Source organism: Eucyclogobius newberryi, unplaced genomic scaffold (genome assembly GCF_026437365.1).
Source record: "Eucyclogobius newberryi isolate DKJ021-1_F unplaced genomic scaffold, fEucNew1.0.hap1 SCAF_5, whole genome shotgun sequence".
NCBI classification, from domain to species: Eukaryota; Metazoa; Chordata; class Actinopteri; order Gobiiformes; family Gobiidae; genus Eucyclogobius; species Eucyclogobius newberryi.
In genome coordinates this window covers 31,604,691-31,630,009 of record NW_027316167.1, presented here as the reverse complement: position 1 = coordinate 31,630,009, position 25,319 = coordinate 31,604,691, and the positions used below count along the sequence as shown (strand labels likewise).

Below are 25,319 nucleotides of genomic sequence, written 5' to 3'. Positions count from 1 at the left end.
TAGGGACACGGTTTGATGAAAAACTAACGCTTAAGGACGGCGATGAGAGCGAGGAAGGTACTAGATTCATTACCAAAGCCTCTTCCTCTATGGACACCAAAGAACATCCGCACACATCAAAACCTCTTATTCTTGGCATGCTGAGCTCTGGTTTCATATAGTCCAGTTTAATTTACTATTTGTATTTATTCAGGGACCGTTTTTAGCCTTTCCAACTCGTGAACCAATGGAAAAAATAAAATCTGTACCAGCTTTTGATACTGACTTTATCACATGAACATTCATGTCTTAGAAACTTGGGTGTTGTCTTTGACAAAGACATGTCTTTAGAGCACCACTCCAAGCTGTTGACGAGGAACTGTTTCTTTCAGTTGAGGAAAATCTCTAAGCTCAGGAAAATGGTGTCTCAAAATGACCCGGAAGTTATAATTCATGCCTTTGTGTCTTCACGTTTGGACTATTGTAATAGTTTGTTTTCCTGTCTTAACAAGAAGGAACTCTCTCGTCTGCAGCTGGTCCAGAACTCTGCAGCGAGGATCTTAACCCGCACAAATAGAAGGGCCCACATTTCACCCATTCTCAAAGCCCTTCACTGGCTGCCGGTCTCCTACCGGATACAGTTCAAAATTCTTGTTTTAACTTTTAGAGCTTTAAATGGTCAGGTCCCTCTGTACATCAGCGATCTGATTAAACCGTACGCTCCCTCTCGCTCACTAAGGTCCTTGGATCAGAAACTGTTGTTGGTTCCTCGCACCCGTTTTCGGACCAGAGGAGACAGATCCTTCCAGGCTGTTGCCCCCAGACTCTGGAACGATCTTCCGTTCTCCCTACGGTCACTGGACTCAGTTACTGCTTTTAAGGGTCAGCTTAAAACCTTTTTATTTAGTCAAGCCTTTTAAATGCACTTGTTTTAGGGACTGATTTTACTGTATATTGTTGTATATGTATTGTTCACTGTAAGTTTTTTGTGTTTTTATTGTTTTATTCTGTGTTTTGTGAAGCACTTTGTGACCTCTGTCTGTGAAAGGTGCTATATAAATAAAATTTACTTACTTACTTACTTACTTCACATATAAATCAAAGTGTTTTTCGGCACATGTAGTTAAAGGCGCAATGGACAATTTTTCGGCGATTTGAGAACGCAGGCGGAAGTGCGCATGCCACTCCCCCGTGCGGACTGATACAACACACACGTGCGTTTGTTTATTTTTTTGTTAAAAAAAAAAGGCGCCCTTTTAAGTTTTAGTCCTGAGTTTCCAGTCTTTGAATCTTTTCTCTGTCATTGTTTGTGTTTTAGTCCTTGTTTTAGTCCCATCGTTGTACCTTGATATCGGGTATGATCCTTAAGAAGCGGAAGACGATGAGCATGTTGATCGTTCGAGTCATCTCCCACAGAGAAACAATGTTGTGCCTCTCTGGATCCCTGCGCGACACAGTTATGAAAGTTAAACACGCTTCTGCACAGCTGAAGCAACAACAGTTCACTTTCTGTGTTTTTAATATTTTCATTTGACTGTGCTGCGAGTCCAACATGCACTGGGAACAGGTCTGACTTACTGCCGGCAATGCGAACACAGCTCCTGCTCCGGTCATACAGGGACCGGACAGCCCTGAGCAAAGGGCCCCGGACCCCGTACTCCCGGAGCACCCCCCAAAGGACACCCCGAGGGACACGGTCAAAAGCCTTCTCCAGATCCACAAAGCACATATGGACTGGTTGGGCAAACTCCCATGAACCCTCGAGCACCCGATGGAGGGTATAGAGCTGGTCCAGTGTTCCACGACCGGGACGAAAACCACTCTGCTCCTCCTGAATCCGAGGTTCGACTATCGGTCGGATTCTCCTCTCCAGTACCTTGGAATAGACCTTACCCGGGAGGCTGAGGAGTGTGATCCCTCTGTAGTTGGAACACACCCTCCGGTCCCCCTTCTTGAACAGAGGGACCACCACCCCGGTCTGCCAGTCCAGAGGCACGGTCCCCGAACGCCACGCGATGTTGCAGAGACGTGTCAACCAAGACAGTCCTACAACATCCAGATACTTTAGGTACTCAGGGCGGATCTCATCCACCCCCGGAGCCCTGCCACCGAGGAGTTTGCGGACAACCTCAGTGACTTCAGCTTGGGTGATGGATGAGCCAGCCTCCGAGTCCCCGGTCTCTACTTCCTCTTCAGAAGACGTGACTGAGGGATTAAGGAGATCTTCAAAGTATTCCTTCCACCGTCCGACGACATCCCCAGTCGAGGTCAGCAGGCCTCCACCCGCACCGTAAACGGTGTTTGTGAGACACTGCTTCCCCTTCCTGAGGCGCCGGACGGTTTGCCAGAATTTCTTTGGTGCCGACCGATAGTCCTCCTCCATGGCCTCCCCGAACTCCTCCCAGGCCCGGGTTTTTGCCTCTGCGACAGCACGAGCCGCGGCTCGCTTGGCCTGCCGATACCCGTCGATGACCTCCGGAGACCCACAAGCCAGAGTGGCCTGATAGGCCTCCTTCTTTAGTCTGACGGCATCCCTTACTTCCGGTGTCCACCACCGGGTTCGGGGGTTGCCGCCACGACAGGCACCGGAGACCTTGCGACCACAGCTCCGAGCAGCCGCATCAACAATGGAGGCGGAGAACATGGTCCACTCGGACTCAATGTCCCCAGCCTCCCCCGGGACATGGGAGAAGCTCTCCCGGAGGTGCGAGTTGAATACCCTACTGACAGAGGGCTCCACAAGACGTTCCCAACAGACCCTCACAATGCGCTTGGGTCTGCCAAGTCTGTCCGGCTTCCTCCTCCGCCAGCGGATCCAACTCACCACCAGGTGGTGATCGGTTGACAACTCTGCCCCTCTCTTCACCCGAGTGTCCAAGACACGCGGCCGGAGGTCTGATGACATGACAACTAAGTCGATCATTGACCTCCGGCCTAGGGTGTCCTGGTGCCACATGCACTGATGGACACCCTTGTGCTTGAACATGGTGTTCGTTATGGACAATCCGTGGCTAGCACAGAAGTCCAATAACTGAACACCGCTCGGGTTCAGATCGGGGAAGCCGTTCTTCCCGATCACCCCTCTCCAGGTGTCACTGTCATTGCCCACGTGGGCGTTGAAGTCCCCCAGTAGAACAACGGAGTCCCCGGTCGGTGCACTGTCCAGTACCCCTCCCAAGGACTCCAAGAAGGCCGGGTACTCTGCACTGCTGTTCGGCCCGTAGGCCGCCACAACAGTGAGAGACCTGTCCCCCACCCGAAGGCGGAGGGACGCGACCCTCTCGTTCACCGGGGTAAACTCCAACACGTGGCGGCTGAGCTGAGGGGCTATCAGCAAGCCCACACCAGCCCGCCGCCTCTCCCCGCGGGCAACACCAGAGAAGTGGAGCGTCCAGCCCCTCTCGAGGAGATGGGTTCCAGTGCCCAAACTGTGCGTGGAGGTGAGGCCGACTATATATAGTCGGTATCGCTCAACCTCCCGCACAAGCTCAGGCTCTTTCCCCCCCAGCGAGGTGACATTCCATGTCCCCAGAGTTAGTTTCTGTGTCTGGAGATCTGGTCGCCGAGGCCCCTGCCGTCGACTGCCGCCCAGATCTCTCTGCACCGGCCCCTTATGGATCCTCCTGCGGGTGGTGGGCCCACGGGAGGGCGGCCCCACGTCGCTCTTTCGGGCTGTGCCCGGCCGGGCCCCGTGGGGTAAGACCCGGCCACCAGGCGCTCGCCATGGAGCACCCATCCCAGGCCTGGCTCCAGGATGGGGCCCCGGTGACGCCGATCCGGGCGACGTGAACTGCCTTGATTGTGTCGTCGTCATAAGAGGCTTCTGAACCGATCTTTGTCTGACCCGTCACCTAGGACCTGTTTGCCTTGGGAGACCCTACCAGGGGCATGAAGCCCCCGACAACATAGCTCCCGGGATCATTCGGGCACTCAAACCCCTCCACCACGTTAAGGTGTCGGTTCAAGGAGGAGATTGGTTCTGTTCATAATTTTTATGGACAGAATTTCTAGGCGCAGTCAGGGGTCGGAGGGGGTCCGGTTTGGGGACCACAGGATCTCATCTCTGCTGTTTGCAGACGATGTTGTCCTGATGGCTCCATCAAACCCGGACCTGCAACATGCACTGGGACGGTTTGCAGCCGAGTGTGAAGCGGCTGGGATGAGAATCAGCACCTCCAAATCCGAGGCCATGGTTCTCGACCGGAAAAAGGTGGCTTGCCCTCTCCAGGTGGGTGGGGTGTCCTTGCCCCAAGTGGAGGAGTTCAAGTATCTCGGGGTCTTGTTCACGAGTGAGGGAAGGATGGAGCGTGAGATCGACATGCGGATTGGTGCAGCGGCTGCAGTGATGCAGTCGCTGCATCGGACCGTTGTGGTGAAGAGGGAGCTGAGCCGAAAGGCAAAGCTCTCTATTTACCGGTCGGTCTACGTTCTGACCTCACCTATGGTCATGAGCTTTGGGTAGTGACCGAAAGAACAAGATCGCGGATACAAGCGGTCGAAATGAGTTTCCTCCGCCGGGTGGCTGGGCGCTCCCTTAGAGATAAGGTGAGGAGCTCGGCCACACGGGGGGAGCTCGGAGTAGAGCCGCTGCTCCTCCACGTCGAGAGGAGCCAGCTGAGGTGGCTCGGGCATCTGTTCCGGATGCCTCCTGGGCGCCTCCCTCGGGAGGTGTTTCAGGCATGTCCCACCGGGAAGAGGCCCCGGGGAAGACCCAGGACACGCTGGAGAGACTATGTCTCTCGGCTGGCCTGGGAACGCCTCGGGATCCCCCCGGAGGAGTTAGAGGAAGTGTCTGGGGAGAAGGAAGTCTGGGAGTCCCTGCTCAGACTGCTGCCCCCGCGACCCGGCCCCGGATAAAGCGGCAGAAGATGGATGGATGGATGGATGTGCTGCGATTTAGATTCTTTGAATGTTTTGTGCTGTGTGTGTTGGTTTTATTTTGGATTTGCTCTCTGGTCACGTTCTGTTCTGTGTTTTACATGTTAAATTTAGCTTGAATTGGAAAAAAAGAGAAATAAGCTATAGTTTACTCACAAAATTATGTTTTCAAATAGATAGAAAGGCATTTTATGTGTAACAATAGCCAAGATTGCACATATTTGTGACATTTATATCTGAAAAATGAACAGAGCAGGGTTTACATTTCTTCAGGATTTTGTTGTGGACATTATATATAACAAAAATGTACAGAGGGGATTTTAGATTTCTCATTGAGTTTTTGAGTAAACTTGATTTGACTGAAAATTTGCTTGGAAATTCAATTTTCCCCAAATTAAAATAAATCAGGCTTAGAATTGTAGATATGTACAAATCCTCTATACATTTCATCTAAATCTTGTATACAGTATTTTCCGTACTATAAATTGCACCTTTTTTCATAGTTTTGGCCAGAGTGCGACTTATACTCCAGAGCGACTTATATGTGATATTATTCGGTATTTTCACACTGGCAACCACAAGGCTCCAAGTGACGCAGAAGAAGAATCTGCACTTCCTCTACCTCCAAAGTTTGCAGAGTTGTTTAGAAGCGACACAGAGGAAGAAGAATTCAATGGATTTAGTGATTTGGGGTAAAACTGATGCTTTGCTAAACTTGTTAGCATGTTCTTTATGCTATAGTTATCTGAATAACTGTTAATATGTTACGTTAACATACCAGACACTTACGACAGTTCTGTCTGTGCCTCATGTAGCTGAAGGTGTTAGCGTTAGCATACGTACACCTATTCACCATGTTATTTAATCTGTTATTATATTTAAGTGCATTTCAAGATGAAATGTCTGTTCTTGGTCCTGGATTGTATCAAATATATCTCCCCAAAACTGCGACTTATATATGTTTTTTTCTTCTTTATTATGCATTTTTTGGCTGGTGCGACTTATAGTCCGGAAAATATGGCAAGTATAAGATTATAAAGTTCAGCCCTTAAAATACGTCCTTATGTCACAAAGGCAGAAAAACAGCCTTTGACCCTGCAATGTCCAAGAGAAATCTATGAATGTGGGTGGATCAAATTAAATAATAAAAACATATTAAGAGCAGATTGGACACGTATTGCTGTTTCCACATGAAAGCCTATATTGAGAGAGCAAACGGACTTAAAAAAAAGCAGATTTTTTGCCTGTATTTTCTCGCTTTAAAGTTAGTTTCACATGAAATTAGAAACAGTTATTTTAACCCTTAAAAGCGTATGAACTTGAGAAACTCCTGTGTAACAAAAACACTAATATATTGTGCGCGGCCGTAATCTTTTAGTTGTTTTCATACAATGATTTATGAAACAGTAGAATGAACATATTTTAAATACTATTTTTGTTGCTTTTCCGTCTTTGAAGCTGAACTTACCAGCGGGTAAATGGAGCCTTGTAGAAAACGTACATGGTGATCTGCAAAGCCTAAAACAGAAGAAAATGTAGTTCAAACACAGGACAGAATGTGGACTCTAATGTAACTAGTATTTCTATAACTGGAGGTTTCAAACAATAAAAATGTGACTGTGACAGTGACATATTTAATGTTCTTTTATTTTTGTGGTCTGACATGTGACTGTTCAAGTAAAAGACAAAATAAAGTATATACGACAAAAACAGCCAGATGAAAAAGTTATTTACAGTGACGTAGATTTTTTGGGACGAAAGAGTGAACTAAACATACTTTACTTTGCTTCTAAAATTCATCAAGATCATTGGATTATTGTTTTTTGGGTTCTTACGATTATATTGTGACCTGATTAATCACAATTATTGATTAACCTGATCATCTTGACATCCCCCATCCAAAAGTGAAAGTGGCTGATAATTCACGTAAAACGAGCAAGAGACAAACTTTGCACCACTAAAGTGACGCAGTGCATCTTTAAACAGCGTAATTACCAGCAGCAGAACGGTGAGCAGTCCATCAAACACATTGTTCCTGTAGGAGACGTAACCCTTCCATCCGAACGCAAAGAGTTTGGCGACCATTTCAAACAGGTAATACAAGATGAAGGCCAGGTTTATCAACTGGAAAGAGCAAAAACATTGGAGTTTCAATAGTTACGGGGCTGACGTTAAATACCAGGTCACAAATCTAATAGTGAACTCACCTCCATGTAGAAGTTGTCTCTCTCAGCGGTGGATTTTTCAGAGTTTAGCACCAAAATAGTCTGAAAAACCAAAAACAGAAAAAGGCTAGTCATTAGAATAAAAAAAAAATAATAATTACCTGAAGATTAATTAAATACCAATCATTTAATTTTAGTAAAATATTTATCCATGATTTCTCTCATTAGAGTTTTCTTTTTACTTAGTTCTACACATTATTAAACATATTTTATTCATCAATGTATTAATTCGGAGTATAATAATCTTTGTCTGAATGGATACTGAGGAAGGATATGTCAAAAAACAAGGCTGTAAAGTTATACTTCTGCGCTTTTTTGACATTTTGTACATCGTTTGAGGCTTAAACATGACATTTAGAGGTACATTTGAGAACATTTGCTGCGTGATTGTTAAAATGCTGTCTGAATATTGCCATTGGAATAATAAAAACACATTTAAAGAGCAGAAAAGTGTGCCGTTTCTCCATCCTCTGCGTTACTTTGTCCTTTCTTTTTTACTCTCGAACCGCCGTGTTTGTTTCGCAGTATCTCACTTGTACGGAGTGAACGAATAATGCCGTGTGAAGCGTTTTTCAAGTGTCGATATTGTCGTTGGAGAGTCGAGCTTACACAGATGCACACGACGTTAGCCAGAGCCACTGCGTTTCCGAGGATGGTAAGCGCGTAGTGACTGAAGGCTCGCTGAAGCCTCTGAAACACCGGAGAGCTGTATTCGGGCAGAGGAGGGTGCTGAAAAACAAACACAAACAACACAAACTCACAGCACGAACAATGCCACACACGATTACACATGATTTCATAACATTTTAAATTGGGTTGAAACGCAGCAGGTGAGAATAATATGCCTATTTTTGTGTGGAAATGCAAATATTTTGTGCTTTGTGCCAGTTTTTGTTTCAAAGGACCAGTGAAATAGAGATATTAACCCATGTTTGTCCTCAAAGAACAAAAACTGGCACACATTTGACTAGATAAAATCCTTTTTTGGCCATTTTCCACAAACGTGTGCTTTTGTCAGTTGAAAGGACAATAAGCCACAAGGTTAATATGGCAACTATGGACACAATCTCTAACAAATGAGAATCAAGATCAACATTTGTGGACGTTGATTTAAAAATGAAAAGGTGATGGTACCTCTTTGATTTGGTCTTTGTCCAGTTCATTAAAGATCATCCTGAACTGTTCTCGATCTAAAGTTTTGTGATGTTGAGCCACCTACAAAGTCAAAATGAACAATAACGACACGCTTTAAACATTCACAACTGTCACTCATGTCTAAACAACAAATTCCCAAAGATTTGTGAAGGTAAATCGAAGAACACAGCAGCCTGACATTTACAAAGAAAGAAAAGAACAACTACTACTATCACCACCACCATCACCACAGTTTGATGACCTGCTCTGACCTTTATGATGGCTTGTCTGTAGTATTTTTTCATGTTGACTTTGGACATCACTTTGAGCACAGCAGCCACTTGTACACAGGCAGGTTGGCTAAAAAAACAACACAATTATAAAACTGAACATGAAACTATTCAATAACACATGTTAAGATCAAGAACCATGGACCGGCCTCCGGCTGGTGCCCGCCCAGAGTTCAGACTAAACATGGACCGGCCTCATGCTGGTGCCCAGAGTCAGGACTAAAGATGGACCGGCCTCATGCTGGTGCCAGAGTCAGGACTAAACATGGACCGGCCTTCGTGCTGGTGCCAGAGTCAGGACTGAACATGGACCGGCCTCCTGCTGGTGCCAGAGTCAGGACTAAACATGGACCGGCCTCCTGCTGGTGCCAGAGTCAGGACTGAACAAGGACCGGCCTCCTGCTGGTGCCAGAGTCAGGACTGAACATGGACTGGCCTCCTGCTGGTGCCAGAGTCAGGACTGAACATGGACCGGCCTCATGCTGGTGCCCAGAGTCAGGACTAAACATGGACCGGCCTCATGCTGGTGCCAGAGTCAGGACTGAACATGGACCGGCCTCATGCTGGTGCCCAGAGTCAGGACTGAACATGGACCGGCCTCCTGCTGGTGCCAGAGTCAGGACTGAACATGGACCGGCCTCATGCTGGTGCCCAGAGTCAGGACTGAACATGGACTGGCCTCCTGCTGGTGCCAGAGTCAGGACTGAACATGGACCGGCCTCATGCTGGTGCCCAGAGTCAGGACTAAACATGGACCGGCCTCCTGCTGGTGCCAGAGTCAGGACTAAACATGGACCGGCCTCCTGCTGGTGCCAGAGTCAGGACTAAACATGGACCGGCCTCCTGCTGGTGCCAGAGTCAGGACTGAACATGGACCGGCCTCATGCTGGTGCCCAGAGTCAGGACTGAACATGGACCGGCCTCCTGCTGGTGCCAGAGTCAGGACTGAACATGGACCGGCCTCCTGCTGGTGCCCAGAGTCAGGAATATTTATGGAGAATCAGTGTTTCAGTTTTATGGAGCTAAAATCTGGAAGAGACAGGTTCTACTCTGACTGAAGAAGTTTTAAGTACATTTCACATTGATTATTTGTATTTATTTCCTTGTTATGTAAAGTAAATTGAAAAACTGTATGTACAAATTGTGCTTTACAAATAAACTGTAGTATATCATATACTATAATACACATAAATAATATATCTTTTAGTTTGCATAAATACACTCTGTTATATTCTTACTCTTCAGTGGGCTGCTCCTGTTTGCAGCTGAGGATCTGAAAAGCAGCTCGGATTCCCAGCCTTCTCCTGATAATGGACGTCTGAACCGACATCTGAGGGAAAAAACAGACAAATTTTAGAAAATAATCTATACAAGCCCCAAGATTTGCATACAAAGACAAAAATGCAGATTTATGGTTCATCAGCTACAGCTACAACAACCACCATAACTTCAATACCAATTCTGTCATGTTCTGGCCGAATGTTCCTTATAATGACTTTAGTATGAATGTGCACCTCACCAGTAAATATCCTCTGAACTGGTTATAAATGATGGCTGTCAGTAGATTCATCAGGCAGTAGGTTCCTGTGGACAAAATATATATTTTTAAAAAATGACCTATGCTAATGAAATAATATGTGAATAAACTGAAAAATGATGCTGAATAACATGAACAAAATGATCGTTTCAGAGAGTAATTTACCACAAAACCATTACAATTGATCTACTTTTCCCTCTGAAAATGTTCAGAAAAGGACAAATTCTGCGCAAAAAATCTATATGCTTATTTATTGAATCTTATTAGAAAAAACAACAACACGGTTGATAATAAAAAAAGACTAAATTAATTTTCGAAATAATAGTTTTAGTTTCTGGGACTCAATCGTTTTTGCTTTGACATCCCAGTTCCAAGACTAACTAATTTGTTTGTTGAATGGTATATAAACCCAACAGCCCTGACATTTATGACCATTAAACTAGTCTAATCAATGAATAAATAACTAAACAAATGGAACTGACCAATGACACTGAATAACATGAAGAAAATGGAGTAGGCTCGGTTCAGAGAGTAAGCAGGAATCATCACTGAAACACAAAGCACATGAAGTCAATACAAACGCATCAACAAAAACAATGTGTAAATGTGTTTAATACTGTGCCGTTTACCGTCGGGGTTGTTGGCTGTGGTCAGCAGAACCAGCAATGACGTCAGGGAGTTGGGCATTCCTCTGAAGTGAGCCTCCCACTCGCCGTTTTTGGACGGATCCTAAAACAAAGCCACACAATGAAAAGAACTGTAATCATTAGTTCTTTACTACGGTTTATTCATTTGATTGTCCCTGGTCCTTTTTTCTGCAGCAATGAGCGTTAGGTGAGGCATATCGAAGTTAGGGTTGTCAAAAGTATTAGTAACCGAAATTAATGAATAAAAATAGATACTCGTAGTAATCAATAGTACGTGTAGCGCACTAAATAAACCTTATATTTCCAAGTAACTGAGGGATTTATTTGTGGACATTCACTGACACGACAACTCGTTAGGCTTTTGATATTACATTTCTTAACACGAGTCTGCCAGGAACAAGTAGAGACAATTATCACCAAAGTGCCACATCCTTGTACTGCTCAAGGTTAAAGTTTTGTGCAAAGTCTGTCTAAGAGAGCAATACATTTTCATAATTTATACCTGGTTATTTTAAAAAGAAGAAGACGAGCAGTTTACATTTCTCAAATAAAGAGTTGTGCGTTTAATCTCTGTGCGTGTGTCATATTTCAATATTTTCTATCACAAATCATCCCTTTAGAGCAGTGGTGCCCAAACGTTTTGACTAGAGGGTCACATTGGGTTCAAAAATTTGGCCGAGGGGCCGGGCCAGGAAAATATGGTGTGTTTGTGTGAACTAATGAATTACTATCAATTACATGCAAGATTTGACCTGTAACTTATAACAAAGCAACAGGCTCAATGTACAAATTGTTTTCCAGATGCATTAAATAATTATTAATTATCTACTGTCTTCTACTGTCCACAAGAGTCTTCTACTGTCCACAAGTTCTTCAGTGTGTCAAACATTTGCGATTCCTGCTTGATTGGGCCCGGTGGCCGTTTGTGGTGAATTTTGTTTTCTGCGAGCCATAGATTTTCTTGTGCGCGCACTAAGTGCGAGCAGTGCGCACTTAGAGGGAACATTGCCATCTCTTGGGGAAATGTGGGCATTACAGGCGAAAGGTAAAATGAACGGCCAGCCACAGTATCATGAGTTTGAATCCCGACTCCAACATTTGCTGCATGTTCTTCTTTCTCTGTCATCATTCCCCTTCCTTTCTTTCTCATTCCATCTACTGTCTAATAAAGCCTACGGCAAAAAAAACTAATTTCTTATATATATATATATATATATATATATATAAGAAATTAGTTTTTTAATAAAGCCTACGGCAAAAAAAACTAATTTCTTATATATAAGAAATTAGTTTTTTTTGCCGTAGGCTTTATTAGACAGTAGATGGAATGAGAAAGAAAGGAAGGGGATATAAATATATATAAAGACCCAACGGGCCGTAGTTTGGGGACCACTGCTTTAGAGTTACAAAGTTCAGTCTGTTGTGTTCTCCGACAACTATTAAAATATCAAAATATCCTGATACTAAATTAGGAGATACAGTATTGATATCGCCATGAGTAGTGATTTTGTATAATTTACCGAATCATTTTGTGACACTACCAAGGAAAACTTTGTTAAAAGAGTTAAAGAGTCAAAGTTATTTTTTCTTATTTCAAACACCTTATTTTATGCCTTTTATTGTCTCATAGTTTTTATTATTAGGCCCGAGCGCCACAAGCTGGCGAGAGGCCTATTAATCTCGTAAGGCCGTGCGAAGCACGGCTGCGAAAGTGCGCACATAGTGCGCACGAAATCGAGCGCGAAGCGCTCGCCCACTTCCAAACACTCACTAACGCACTCCTTCACTCATGCACGCCCCGTGCATACTAATTAGTAGTAGGAAAATGGAACATTACCGTTGTAAACGGGCGAAGCCCGTGCAAAAGTGCGCACTAAACGAGCATTTTACATTGAGATAAGTAGCTCACGAATACGTTCGCCATCTCTTGCATGTTCCGTGCATATAAGCATGTAATGCAAAAATTGAACATTATTACTGTATAGAGGGCCAAAAACACAAAGTGGGCGGAGCCCACTCAAAATTAACGAAAGTACCCGTCAGTGACCAGGGACCCACACCATGAGGTAGGAAAGCGCGAGCGCTTTCCGAAAATGTATAGTTTATGATATTTGAAAAATGGGAAACATTGTTTTCGCATCGGAATATTATTCTTTCTTCTTCTTCTCGGGACCAACCCCCCTATTTTTCACCCAGTGAACATTGACGAAAAGTCACAAAAATGTTCACACCTCTAAAAATCGTGCCTCTCTACATTCTGGCTATTTCCCTTTTCTAAAATAAAAAAAATTGGCGTGTCAGCGCCCCCAAATGTACCAAAAATGCATTGAGAGATGGGAAATGACCCAAAAAAAATCTGATCGTAGAATCATGAAATTTGGCGCAGAGGTAGATGGTGACAAGAGAAGTAAAAAATATTATTACGGCAACGCCGTCCGCCCAACCAAATGTCGGCCACATTGCTTCAAAAATGGCTAAACATGACTTCGGAGTTTTTCCAAACGTCGTACTTTTACGAACTCCTCCCAGGGCGTTGGCCCTAAAAAGCTGAAATTTGGTGAAAATGCTACTGAGGAGTGGGACATCAAAAGTTATCCAAATTATATTGATACCTCTCACGGTCTCTGTGCGGCGAAGCCGCAAACTGTAGCTAGAATTTCAGAAATCTCCCATATTTAAAATTTCTGCCGTTTGCGCAGACAAAGTCCGAATTGCGTCAAATTAGAATCAGTTGTTAAACTCTTTGCCCTAAACCTACTTGAAGTGAAATAAATTCATTTGGCGCCACAGCGCCCCCTACAGATTTTATATGGAGGTTAAATGTTTAGTTTTGCGAAATTATATGAAATTTGACACACAACTCAATTTTAGCATCCCCATCAAAAAAGTCAATGAGACCCATGTCATAATTGTTATGGCGTTGCCGTAACGATGACCGAAACCTTTCATGTTATTCCAATGGGGAAATCGCCAGAACATGTTTACACTTTAGACTTTCACAAACTCCTCCCAGGGCGTCAGCCCTATTAACCTGAAATTTGGTGAGACTCATCTTCAGGACCATCAAAAGTTATCCACATTTTCATTCAAAGAGTCACGGTGTCTGTGCGGCAAAGCCGCACATTTTGCCAAGAATTCAAAATAAAATTGCTTTTTGATGGTAAAACAAAGGGGAGAAGATGTGACAGCGTCACAGATTCAGCAGTAGGCGTAATAAAAGGACAATTGGGGCGCGTTAGCGCCCCCTCCTCTTGCGGCGTGGCGGCGGTGTGGCGGCGGCGTGGCGAGGGCCGATCATTGCCGCTTGCGGCTATATTTGTATTTTATTATTGTTATTCATTTTAGTTGCTGCACTATAGAACTTTTGAGGACGAAAACTATTAAATTTAACATTTGTGGATTTCAAAACATCCCGCCATCTGAAACTATGGCGTCTGTATTCTGTAATTCTAGAACTTGAACCAAACGTATGCAAGAGGTTTAGGACAAGAGCAAGTTTAGATAAGGGGGCGTGTCCAGTGTGTGGGCGGTGCAGTGGTGTTCGGCGTTAAAGAGGCGTGGCTAACCTCAGTTTTGACGAACAGCAACATCCCGATCATGGTGAAGAGACAGAGGTGCAGAGCCAGCAGCAGGATCACACTGGAGACGAGACAAATGAGAACAACAGAGTCAGAGGAGGAAGAGGACTCTGACTCATCAGGATCAAATGTAAAGAGGAAGTTGTGATTCAAATGAAGGAGAAATAACAAGTGGGAAAAACAAAGCCTTTACATAAATTAAATCCATTTTGAGTCGAGTCAACGGGTGCAGACTGTCTTTATCATTACACTTTATATGGACGGTTTCTGGGATCGGGCCTGATTCTCTTTATATGTTCTACACAGAAGATCTGTCTGTTAGCTCAGGCCAAACTCAGACAGAATCGTGCAATCAGACTTGTTTATTTCTGTGACACATGTGCGACAAGGAGCTCATTGTCCATCTGGCGTTTAGAGCAATTAGAACTTCTTTTATCTCAGATTAACTGTGTTTCATGCTTCGTTCATTGATTTATTTTGGGTTGATTGGCCTGTTATTCAAGGAGTTAGGAACATAAACATCTATGAGCTAACACATCTCTAGATTTAATAGCGTAAATTACACTGCATATTTCACAGAGAGCAGAGAGCACAGAGAGCACAGAGATAATAAACAACGGCTCCATTTGAATCTTGGAAGAAAGTAGCACTTTGTAACGTTTGTGTGGAGGAATGTGACTACTGTAACATTTTGATTTGTTGATCTAAAATTCCCCAGATTATAGGAAATTCAATCTATTTTGTTGAACATTTAAAAACTATCCAGGATTTCTTAATTAGAAGGCAATTAGAAATCTTTCCTAAGGCGAAAAAAGAGCTAGACAACCTGGCGTAGTGGACTAAGATCTTAATTAAACATAAACCGAATTTACTGCTGTAATTCTTTTAAAAAGCCATGTAAATTGGTCTGATCCGGGTGTGATCCGGGTGTGATCCAGGTGTGATGATCCGGACATTAAGTGTGTTTGCTCAGACAAATGAAAGGGGAACATGGCTCAGAGAAGATTTTTTGCAGATTAAGTAGCATTCTGTGTTTTTGTTTTTGCATTTACCTTCATAAAAAGAAAATGTGCTAAACTTAGATACTTACATAGTGACGTTCACCGTACAACAGGAAAAACAAAAATCATCACGTTACAAAATCACCAAATTTGTACCTGGCTATTTCCGGCAGTGTCCTCTTGATACATTTGAGAGTTTTCTTCATCAAAGACGAGTTCTGCAGCAGGAAAAATGGACGAAAGAGTCGACGCACCCTCAGTCTCTAAACAGGGAACCGTAGGTGGATCAGTAATGAGAAATGCCGTTTCAGCACCAGAAATACATAAAGTTCTGTGAAGTGAACGCCCACCTCGTCACAAACCATGCTGACGGACAACACCCAGTCGATCACGGAGATGGTGATGACCACAGTGTAACTAATCAGCCATTTGTTCTTCCTGAACTCCTCCCAGCCAATCAGGTAACTCTAAAGTGTACATTAAAAACAGGATATTACCCTCACACATTGTCCACAACATTTAAAAGGAGCACTGTGTAACTTCTCTGCTCGTCAATATGTAGATATTATTGCTTTGTCTGGAAATTAAACTATCAAGCTTGTCTCTCCATTGAGACAGACGTGTTTAATGCCATACTGTGGAACATTCCAGGCAAAGCAATAGCATCTCCATGGATACAAGCAGGTGACAAACTCTTCATCATAATCAGTGTCCTTTAAAAAGGTGCACGTTGTAATTTTCTGGTGATGTGATTGTGCATCATTTGTATCGTTATTGACCTTTAAACACGCTCTTGAGTATCTTTACTTTGGAATCTCCAGTTTTAGAAAATAATCTGATGCATGTATTGAAAACTACAGATTCATTTCTGTAGTTCCCTCATCAGGATTTGGTGTTAGCACTTGCTCCCGACATGCTAATGTAAGGCAGACATAATGGATACGATTTTACAGCAGAAATGTTCAGAACGAATCTGGCGATGATTTATAGTCTTCAAAACAGCACTGGGAACCTCCGTATTTCTACTTTAGAAATTACAAATCTGTGAAATTTGAAACCAAGTGTTTTCTGAGGTGCAGAGAAGACAACCTCGTAAACAGGATTAAAGAAACACGTTTAGATTAAGCTAAATGCAACTCCAGGTATGTTTTTGATGAGAGAACTGTTGTAAAAGTAATAGAAACAGTCTAAATTGTAAGTTGATTACAGTCTAAATTGTAAAGTTTATTATGTCAATCGAACAGCATTCCCAACATGGCGTCATGGCGTTACCTGAAGCCGGGCCCCGCTTCACACGTACAGCTCTGCTTCAAGTCCTAAAGCCTTTACCTTGGTGGCCAGGTCCAGGGTGAAGATGAGCAGACAGACCATCTCGATGCTCTCGGTGAAGCCACAGGGCGGCTGCCACGCCGGGAGGCGGTGCCGCGGGTCCGACGAGACCGAGAGGGACGAGGGGCGCTCCACAAACGCCAACAGCAGCACGGCCATGATGGTCAGACCGAGCCCCCTGCAGCAAGACACGGGAGTAACTAAATACATATAGACCACCTCAGAATACTAACTCTGAGGAACTGTATTCTGGCACTTTTCCATTGGTTGTTTTTTAGAAGAGAGTTTCTGTAATAAAATGTAAATATATGATTATATTGGTGTGATATATATTATCTGCATTATGATAATATGACTATATTTGTGTGATATATGTTATCTGCATCATTAGTCTAAGAGAAAAACGGCATGTGTGAAAAACGGCTGTGTGAAAGTGTTCTCTTTCACACAGCTCTAAGAAAAAATCTCTAAGGAAAATACCAAGACAGTTGTAAAAATAAATGCTGGATGTTGAGTTAACCAATGAGAAAAGTGACCCGCCTATTATGTGTGAAATGTGAAATAAAAGCACTTGTAAGAGGGAGAAACTTGACTTGCCTTTCTCTCCCTTGCAAGCCAAGGGAGAGACGTTTCTGTGTCGTTTTATATTTTAAGTTGAATTATGTTCTCTTGACTGTTAAGGAATAGCATTGATTTATGTTTAATTTTTTGACATTTTCCTAACTAACGGATACATCGCAGTATTTGATCCCCCCCAATCTGTAATTAAGAGCATTATCAAAGTATTCTTCCCAACCCTGGACCGGACAGGGATTACCGGTAGTTCAAACTAGGACTTACCGTTTTATTTTCATAGTAGTTCAGCGACTAAAGATCTCTTACCTAACATTGAAATGATGCAAACAAATTATTTGGATTACAACTTATAATTATTAATTATATTCTTAGCTATTATTTTAGGCTATAACTTCACCACAGTAAAAGCACGGCTCCTTCAGACAAACACCACTGCACCACTTCAGTGCTCAAAGTATTTCTGTTTTTAAAGATGTCGCTGCAGAGTCGAGATAACTCACAACGTAAAAGGTAAATGAAGAAAATGCTGCAGGGCAACTTTGTCTATTCCTCCTCAAGGGGAAATAACTTGTTACAGATATGTAGAACCAGCAGAGCATTAGAGTCAAACGCACCATTGGCAGAACCTGGAGTAATAACATCTGTAGAGACGGAGCGAGCGAGAGTCCACGCGATGGTATATGGAGCGATACTAAAAAGACACAAACACATTTAAAAATAATACACACATTAATAAAGTGTTGTTTAAGCACATTTCTGATGAATTGCAAACATACAGTATTTTCATCAGGATAATCATCTTCGAGACGATACACATTGATCTATACCTTTTTGTCACCCGCCCGTAACTATTTTTATATTATAGATTTATATTATATTATGTTTTTTTTTTTTAATTTAAAAAGATTCAGTTGTAGTTACCCCCTAACCTGATGTTTTTATGTTTTTGAGTTAAAAAACACACAAAAAAACTTATATTCAGCATTTTTATTTATTTACTTATTGTTGCTATTGTCATTGATATTTGCACAATTATTATTATGTTATTGTTTATTATATGCTGGATTTGAATGTATTTACCCTTTTTTCATTGTTGCTATTGTCATTAATATTAGCACAATTATTATTATTGTTATTTTATTATTATTATATTCTGCATCTTTATTTATTTTCTTATTTTCATTGTTGCTATTGTCATCAATAGCGCGATTATTATTAGGCCCGAGCGCCACAAGCTGGCGAGAGGCCTATTAATCTCGTAAGGCCGTGCGAAGCACGGCTGCGAAAGTGCGCACGTAGTGCGCACGAAATCGAGCGCGAAGCGCTCGCCCACTTCCAAACACTCACAAACGCACTCCTTCACTCATGCACGCCCCGTGCATACTAATTGATAGTAGGAAAATGGAACATTACCGTTGTAAACGGGCGAAGCCCGTGCAAAAGTGCGCACTAAACGAGCATTTTACATTGAGGGCATGTAATGCAAAAATTGAACATTATTACTGTATAGAGGGCCAAAAACACAAAGTGGGCGGAGCCCACTCAAAATTTAACGAAAGTACCCGTCAGTGACCAGGGACCCACACCATGAGGTAGGAAAGCGCGAGCGCTTTCCGAAAATGTATAGTTTATGATATTTGAAAAATGGGAAACATTGTTTTCGCATCGGAATATTATTCTTTCTTCTTCTCGGGACCAACCCCCCTATTTTTCACCCAGTGAACATTGACGAAAAGTCACAAAAATTTGCACACCTCTAAAAATCGTGCCTCTCTACATTCTGGCTATTTCCCTTTTCTAAAATAAAAAAATTGGCGCGTCAGCGCCCCCAAATGTACCAAAAATGCATTGAGAGATGGGAAATGACCCAAAAAAAATCTGATTGTAGAATCATGAAATTTGGCGCAGAGGTAGATGGTGACAAGAGAAGTAAAAAATATTATCACGGCAACGCCGTCCGCCCAACCAAATGTCGGCCATATTGCTTCAAAAATGGCTAAACATGACTTCGGAGTTTTTCCAAACGTCGTACTTTTACGAACTCCTCCCAGGGCGTTGGCCCTAAAAAGCTGAAATTTGGTGAAAATGCTACTGAGGAGTGGGACATCAAAAGTTATCCAAATTACATTGATACCTCTCACGGTCTCTGTGCGGCGAAGCCGCAAACTGTAGCAAGAATTTCAGAAATCTCCCAAATTTAACATTTCTGCCGTTTGCGCAGATAAAGTCCGAATTGTGTCAAATTAGAATCAGTTGTTAAACTCTTTGCCCTAAACCTACTTGAAGTGAAATAAATTAATTTGGAGCCACAGCGCCCCCTACAGATTTTATATGGAGGTTATCTTATATCTTATCTTAAATATTTAGTTTTGCAAAATTATATGAAATTTGACACACAACTCAATTTTGGCATCCCCATCAAAAAAGTCAATGAGACCCATGTCATAATTGTTATGGCTTTGCCGTAACGATGACCGAAACCTTCCATGTTATTCCAATGGGGAAATCGCCAGAACATGTTTACACTTTAGACTTTCACAAACTCCTCTTAGGGCGTCAGCCCTATTAACCTGAAATTTGGTGAGACTCATCTTCAGGGGTGGACCATCAAAAGTTATCCACATTTTTATTCAAAGAGTCACGGTGTCTGTGCGGCAAAGCCGCACATTTTGCCAAGAATTCAAAATAAAATTGCTTGTTGATGGTAAAACAAAGGGGAGAAGATGTGACAGCGTCACAGATTCAGCAGTAGGCATAATAAAAGGACAATTGGGGCGCGTTAGCGCCCCCTCCTCTTGCGGCGTGGCGGCGGCGTGGCGAGGGCCGATCATTGCCGCTTGCGGCTATATTTTTTATTACTATTATATTCTGTATTTGTATTTATTTACCCTGCTTTCATTGTTGCTATTGTCATTCAGCAAGATTATTATTTAGTATCTTTTATCTTTGGCCTCCATCAGTCTCACAATGTTTTTGTAACATTGAAACCTTCGTCTATCAACGATCATATTTTATCACATTGACCTCAAAAGTATTTATACTCGTCGTTTGCTTTCACAGTGTCAGATTTCTTTTGATACTTTGTGTTTTGTGTCCATTGTTTGTTCCTGTTGTTGTTTTTGACGTTTTGCTTTGCACTTTGAGCTTTTCTCGTCTTTCCAATGTGCTTTTTAACTGCAAACGACAAACTAAACTGAACTAAACCCTTCGGCACATTGTGACAAAAAAGCAAATTCATTAAATAGCGTGAATTTAACTCGTCTCAAAGTTTGAAGCTAAATAGAGTGCGTCTGTCAATGCTTCCGTTTACAGAAGAAAGACTAATATTGACTGAAGGTTAAGCTAATTCGACTTGCAGAGCAGTCATTCAAAAACAATCTATCTAGCTCTCAGCAAAAAATAAAATAAAAAGTCCTATAAATTACTATTTTTACAGGGGCTGCTACTTCTACTCTAGATTTTTGTCACATTTTAGTTAGATTAGCTTTTCTCATTCCATTATTTGCTTTTTTATAGACAGTTATTTGACAAAACAACATTTCTGGCAAATAATACATTTTCTGTTTAAAAACGAGTATAAGTGTATAACAAAAATACTGACCATTTCGATTAAAATAACATTTTTTTCATAAAATGGTTGCGATTCGTGAATGCGGTTTTCCAAAGTTTACTTAAAATGACGTCCAATGCACCAAACATTAACTTTATCTCTGCGGTTCCCAAAGTGATAAGGGACTGAACTGGATATGATTTTAAAATAATCACATTGTACTTCATCTAAAACATTTTATTTGAAAAAAAAAGTAATTTATTAAATACATATTAAATACATTTAATATAAACAACATTAAACTTGATTTAACTTGTTTTTCCACTTACAGTGTCAGTATTTTTAAGGTCCCAGCCTGAAAAGTTAGTTTTATCTGGACTTTATTGTGCATTTAAACTCATTGTATAACATAAAAGATTGTCCTTGCAGAGCCAACTTTTTTTTTGCTAATATTAGGTGTAAACATGGATTAAAATTGAAGCAAAAATAGTCAAAAGAACATAGAACTTGCACATTACCTGAATGGCATCTTCTATGAACACGACGGCCTGTTGAATGTACAGCTCCTCGTCTCCTGCAAAAAAGGACCAAATGCGCTGGTTTAGGTTCATCTGGAGACCAAGGCCAGGACTAGACCAGGACTAGACCAGGACCAGACCAGGACCAGACCAGGACTAGACCAGGACTAGACCAGGACCAAACCAGGAGTAGACCAGGACCAAACCAGGACTAGACCAGGACCAAACCAGGACCAGACCAGGACCAGACCAGGACTAGACCAGGACCAAACCAGGACTAGACCAGGACCAAACCAGGACTAGACCAGGACTAGACCAGGACCAGACCAGGACTAGACCAGGACCAAACCAGGACTAGACCAGGACTAGACCAGGACTAGAACAGGACCAGACCAGGAATAGACCAGGACTAGCTCATGGTGCAGTCTGCAAGATAACACAGACCGTACTTAATAGTGTTGACATTTATTTAACGCGTCATTAGTCAAACCGGTTTCACTGAGAGCTGCTGGGTCTTTCCTGGGGAAAGCCAAGAAAACACAAGGATACAATGATAAGATAAGATATTCCTTTATTGTCCACACATGGGGAAATTTCATTATTTCAGGTAAAGGAAAAGGACAGATAACTTATAGGAAGTTTAAAAAACACTCTTAATAGAAGAACTCTTATAAACAAAACTCTTATAACCAAAAACTCGTCATATCATAATAAGGAATAGAGGGAAAAAATAAAGATAAAATAAAATAAAGCAAGATTGATCGCAATAAAAAAAAAAAGTACCGCAATTTCCCTCCACAAACAAAAAACATCCAGCCTAATTCTGCACAAAAACTGCCAACTATAGCTTAGATCTGTACAAACACGCTCTGAAATACATACAAGTCTTTCAGTAGTTTGTCAGCTCAAAAGGTCTAGTTAAGTCTTTTTGTCAATTTGCGTTTAAATTGACAAAAAGACTTAACTACAGGTCAGACGACTCATTGAACTAAAATGCAGTTAATATATTTAGACTTTTCCTAAACATTATTCTAAAAAATGTATCACAGAATAGCATTTTTTTTAGGTTTATAATTTCACTTTTTATTTTACTGTTTGTAATTGGTGACATCACACCCAGAAAACTCATCTAATGTAACTTTTTCAATTTGACAAATAAAAATAGATGAGAGCAACTTTATTTTGTTGTATTAATGTTTAGAGAGTCAAAAAAGTTGTTTAATTGTGTAAATTATGCCTACACTTCCCTAGTATCCCTAGTTTGACGCCACTTCCTGTAATATTTCAAGATTTTTCAGCGTTTTGGCCACAAATACTTATACAATACTATTTACTATCATTTATATGTACAGATAAATGATAATGATAAATGATAAATACCTTAATAAAGTCAAATTAGGAAATCATAAAAACCTCTCATGTCACTTTAAATGTGAACTTTGACCAGAATCCTATGTTTTTTAAAACATGAATTGCAAATCTAAATCGCAAATTCTTGTCAGAAAAATGGCAATTCAATACTTTTCCCAAATCGTGCAGCCCTATGTAGTTGCACGTTTGCATTTCTACGTGAATACATAAATAGTAAAACCCATCTATGTCTAAAACAATAAGCAGACATATTCAGTTTCTCTGTGGTTTCTCACGCAGTCTTTCCTCAACACTTCATTGCCCCGTCATAAACGTTCTGTTTAGCGGTTGCGCTGCAGCAGAGACGAGCGCACACGCCCTTCAGCGTTTTGTGCGACTGACTCATCCCTGACCACAGACTAAACGTTCACACAAACCTCCAGCGCTGACTCTGTGTCATGTTTCGCTCTGTGTCATTGTGAGGTAAGACGCCACTTTATGCCGTTTAACATCAGCGGCGTCACGGTTTGTGAAGTAAAGTTGGAGAGTAAGAGAGAGAGACGCAATTTACAGAAAGTATGACACATTTTTCTGACAAGCCTTAATCAAACAAAATGATGTCGTTTTCATACATTTTTACTTGTCACATAATAAAGTTGGCGTGAATTAGATGAGGTTCAGAATGGAAGCTGGGAAACAATCCAATTAGACAATAATATAAACTAATACCAAGGGGAATGTGGTCAATATTTGAGCAAAAACTTCAATACTATTACGGTGCGTCAGAAGTGTTTTCAAAAAGACCTTGAAACACTTGTGAGCGAAGTCAAGTTTATTCAAAGACTTAGAACCAGAAAAGGTCAGAAATCAACTTATTACTTTGCATTGATCAAGATTTCGTTTCTCTGAGTGTTTGATGGAGGAAGGAGGAGGAAAAGGAGGAGAAGGAGGAGGAAGAGATGAGAGCAAAACAAATGATTAATTAAATAAAAAACAATCAGATTAAAACAAATGATAGTAATTGTGCTAATAATATTGACAATAAGTAAATGAATAAAAATGCAGAATATAATATTCTGCAAATATTATTTGTATCAAAAACAAACAAAAAAACAATATATTAATAATAAATAATTAAATAAATATAAATATTTTTAAAAAATGAGGTGCTTTTGACGATGTCTAACATTCGTTTTGCTAATCCATTAGCCTAGTGATTATTCTTTTGATTAATCGATTAGAACACAAACCATTTTTCCTAAATTCGCCCCAGATGAAGCTGAAGTGAATCCGTTTGAGCATCCTGGTGGAGCACGTTCATGAACTTAAGAGTGTTTTCATCAAATACACATACATACATTTACAGGCATTTCAAATCATTTGAATGAAATTGCAATTTTGCGATTAATCGAGTCACTTGTTGCATCCCTATTTCCAACAGAAAACAATCCTTTCAAAGTATTCTCACAACTTTGACAGGAACAGATCAATAGTAATAATAATAGTGAATATACAGCCCATGCATTGTTCCACTTACAGCTGTAGCTAAACTAGGCTTTATAAACTATTATAGACGTAGCAATGGTTTTCTTCGCTAAAGCTGAACGATTTTGACTGATTATATTTGCGATTCATGTTTTAATCGCAATAATTTGTTAAAATTCCACATTTTAAACCCGGTCCTGGAGTGTGAAACGCTGAGCGACTGCGAGTAACGTGTGCGACTAAAACAATGACAAGAATCCGGAACATTTCAGAACAAGTTTGTGGAGTTCTAAAGTACAACCGCTTTTACACAGTGGATTTAATTTACAGGGACGGTAAAAAAAAAAAAAAATCTGATACATAGAAGATTTTTAGACTGAACAGGAAGTAAACACTTTGTAAAATAACTCTTAGTCCTCCTCTTTGTCTTTGTCACATTAGTTTGCCCTTTTTTTGCACAATTATCCTCGACTCACATCAGCTGTAAATGTTTCTGTGACATTTCATTAATCTGAAAACTCCACAAATCAGATTATGAACAGATTTTTGGTGTGAATGTAAACATAGTTGAATGGGATTTGATTAATTCTGAGGCTTTGTAAAATGACATTAATTATATCACTAAAGGTTCATCATCTATAATAAAGTATTACACGTTTTACTGTCATAAAGCGATCATATTTTGAGATTTGGACACATCAACATTAAAGGGTGTGTGACAGGTTTTTATGATTTTCTAATTTTGACTTTATTTGGTGTATTTATACCTGTTGTACATATTAATAATAATAGTTTTACACCAATCGAGAAGGTATTTGTGAAAAAATTATTGAAAATTCTGTCGAAAATGTCACACCAGGGATGCTAATTCCATCCAAGTTTATACAACATTTACACAAAAGAAACAGCTTTTTTTGACCCTCTAAACAATAATTCAACAAAATAAAGGTGCTCTCATTTATTTCTATTTGTCAAATTAAAAACAATTGACAATAGTGTTGAGAAATGTTTTGTTCCAGCGGTTGCAAGCTAAGCTTTCCTAGTGTGATGTCATCAATTACATACAGGAAGAACAATTATACACAAAAAATAATAATAATAATTACCTGTACCGGGATACATTTTTTAAAAAATGTTTTTTTTTTTTTAGCAAAATCTTAAATCCATTTATCTTAACTCCAATTTAGTTAGTTAACTCCAATTTAGTTAGTTAGGCTCTTTAAGTATAGTGTATAATAAAAG

The 25,319-nt window shown here is 41.1% G+C and overlaps 1 protein-coding gene across 1 annotated transcript in view; it reads right to left on the bottom strand.

The window, feature by feature from the left end:
- The window catches only part of tpcn2 (two pore segment channel 2), a 35,973-nt gene that overhangs the window by 6,621 nt on the left and 4,033 nt on the right, over positions 1-25,319 (bottom strand). Inside the window, exons 2-18 of the mRNA XM_072465233.1 lie at positions 21,243-21,298; positions 17,789-17,865; positions 16,599-16,776; positions 15,620-15,736; positions 15,426-15,532; positions 14,257-14,329; positions 10,673-10,772; positions 10,526-10,591; positions 10,026-10,090; positions 9,745-9,836; positions 8,489-8,576; positions 8,217-8,297; positions 7,692-7,811; positions 7,065-7,124; positions 6,853-6,981; positions 6,326-6,375; positions 1,324-1,423 (exon numbers count right to left, since the gene is read on the bottom strand). Coding sequence (XP_072321334.1) covers positions 1,324-1,423; positions 6,326-6,375; positions 6,853-6,981; positions 7,065-7,124; positions 7,692-7,811; positions 8,217-8,297; positions 8,489-8,576; positions 9,745-9,836; positions 10,026-10,090; positions 10,526-10,591; positions 10,673-10,772; positions 14,257-14,329; positions 15,426-15,532; positions 15,620-15,736; positions 16,599-16,776; positions 17,789-17,865; positions 21,243-21,298 — 1,559 coding nt within the window. The remainder of the gene's footprint in view (positions 1-1,323; positions 1,424-6,325; positions 6,376-6,852; positions 6,982-7,064; positions 7,125-7,691; positions 7,812-8,216; positions 8,298-8,488; positions 8,577-9,744; positions 9,837-10,025; positions 10,091-10,525; positions 10,592-10,672; positions 10,773-14,256; positions 14,330-15,425; positions 15,533-15,619; positions 15,737-16,598; positions 16,777-17,788; positions 17,866-21,242; positions 21,299-25,319) is intronic.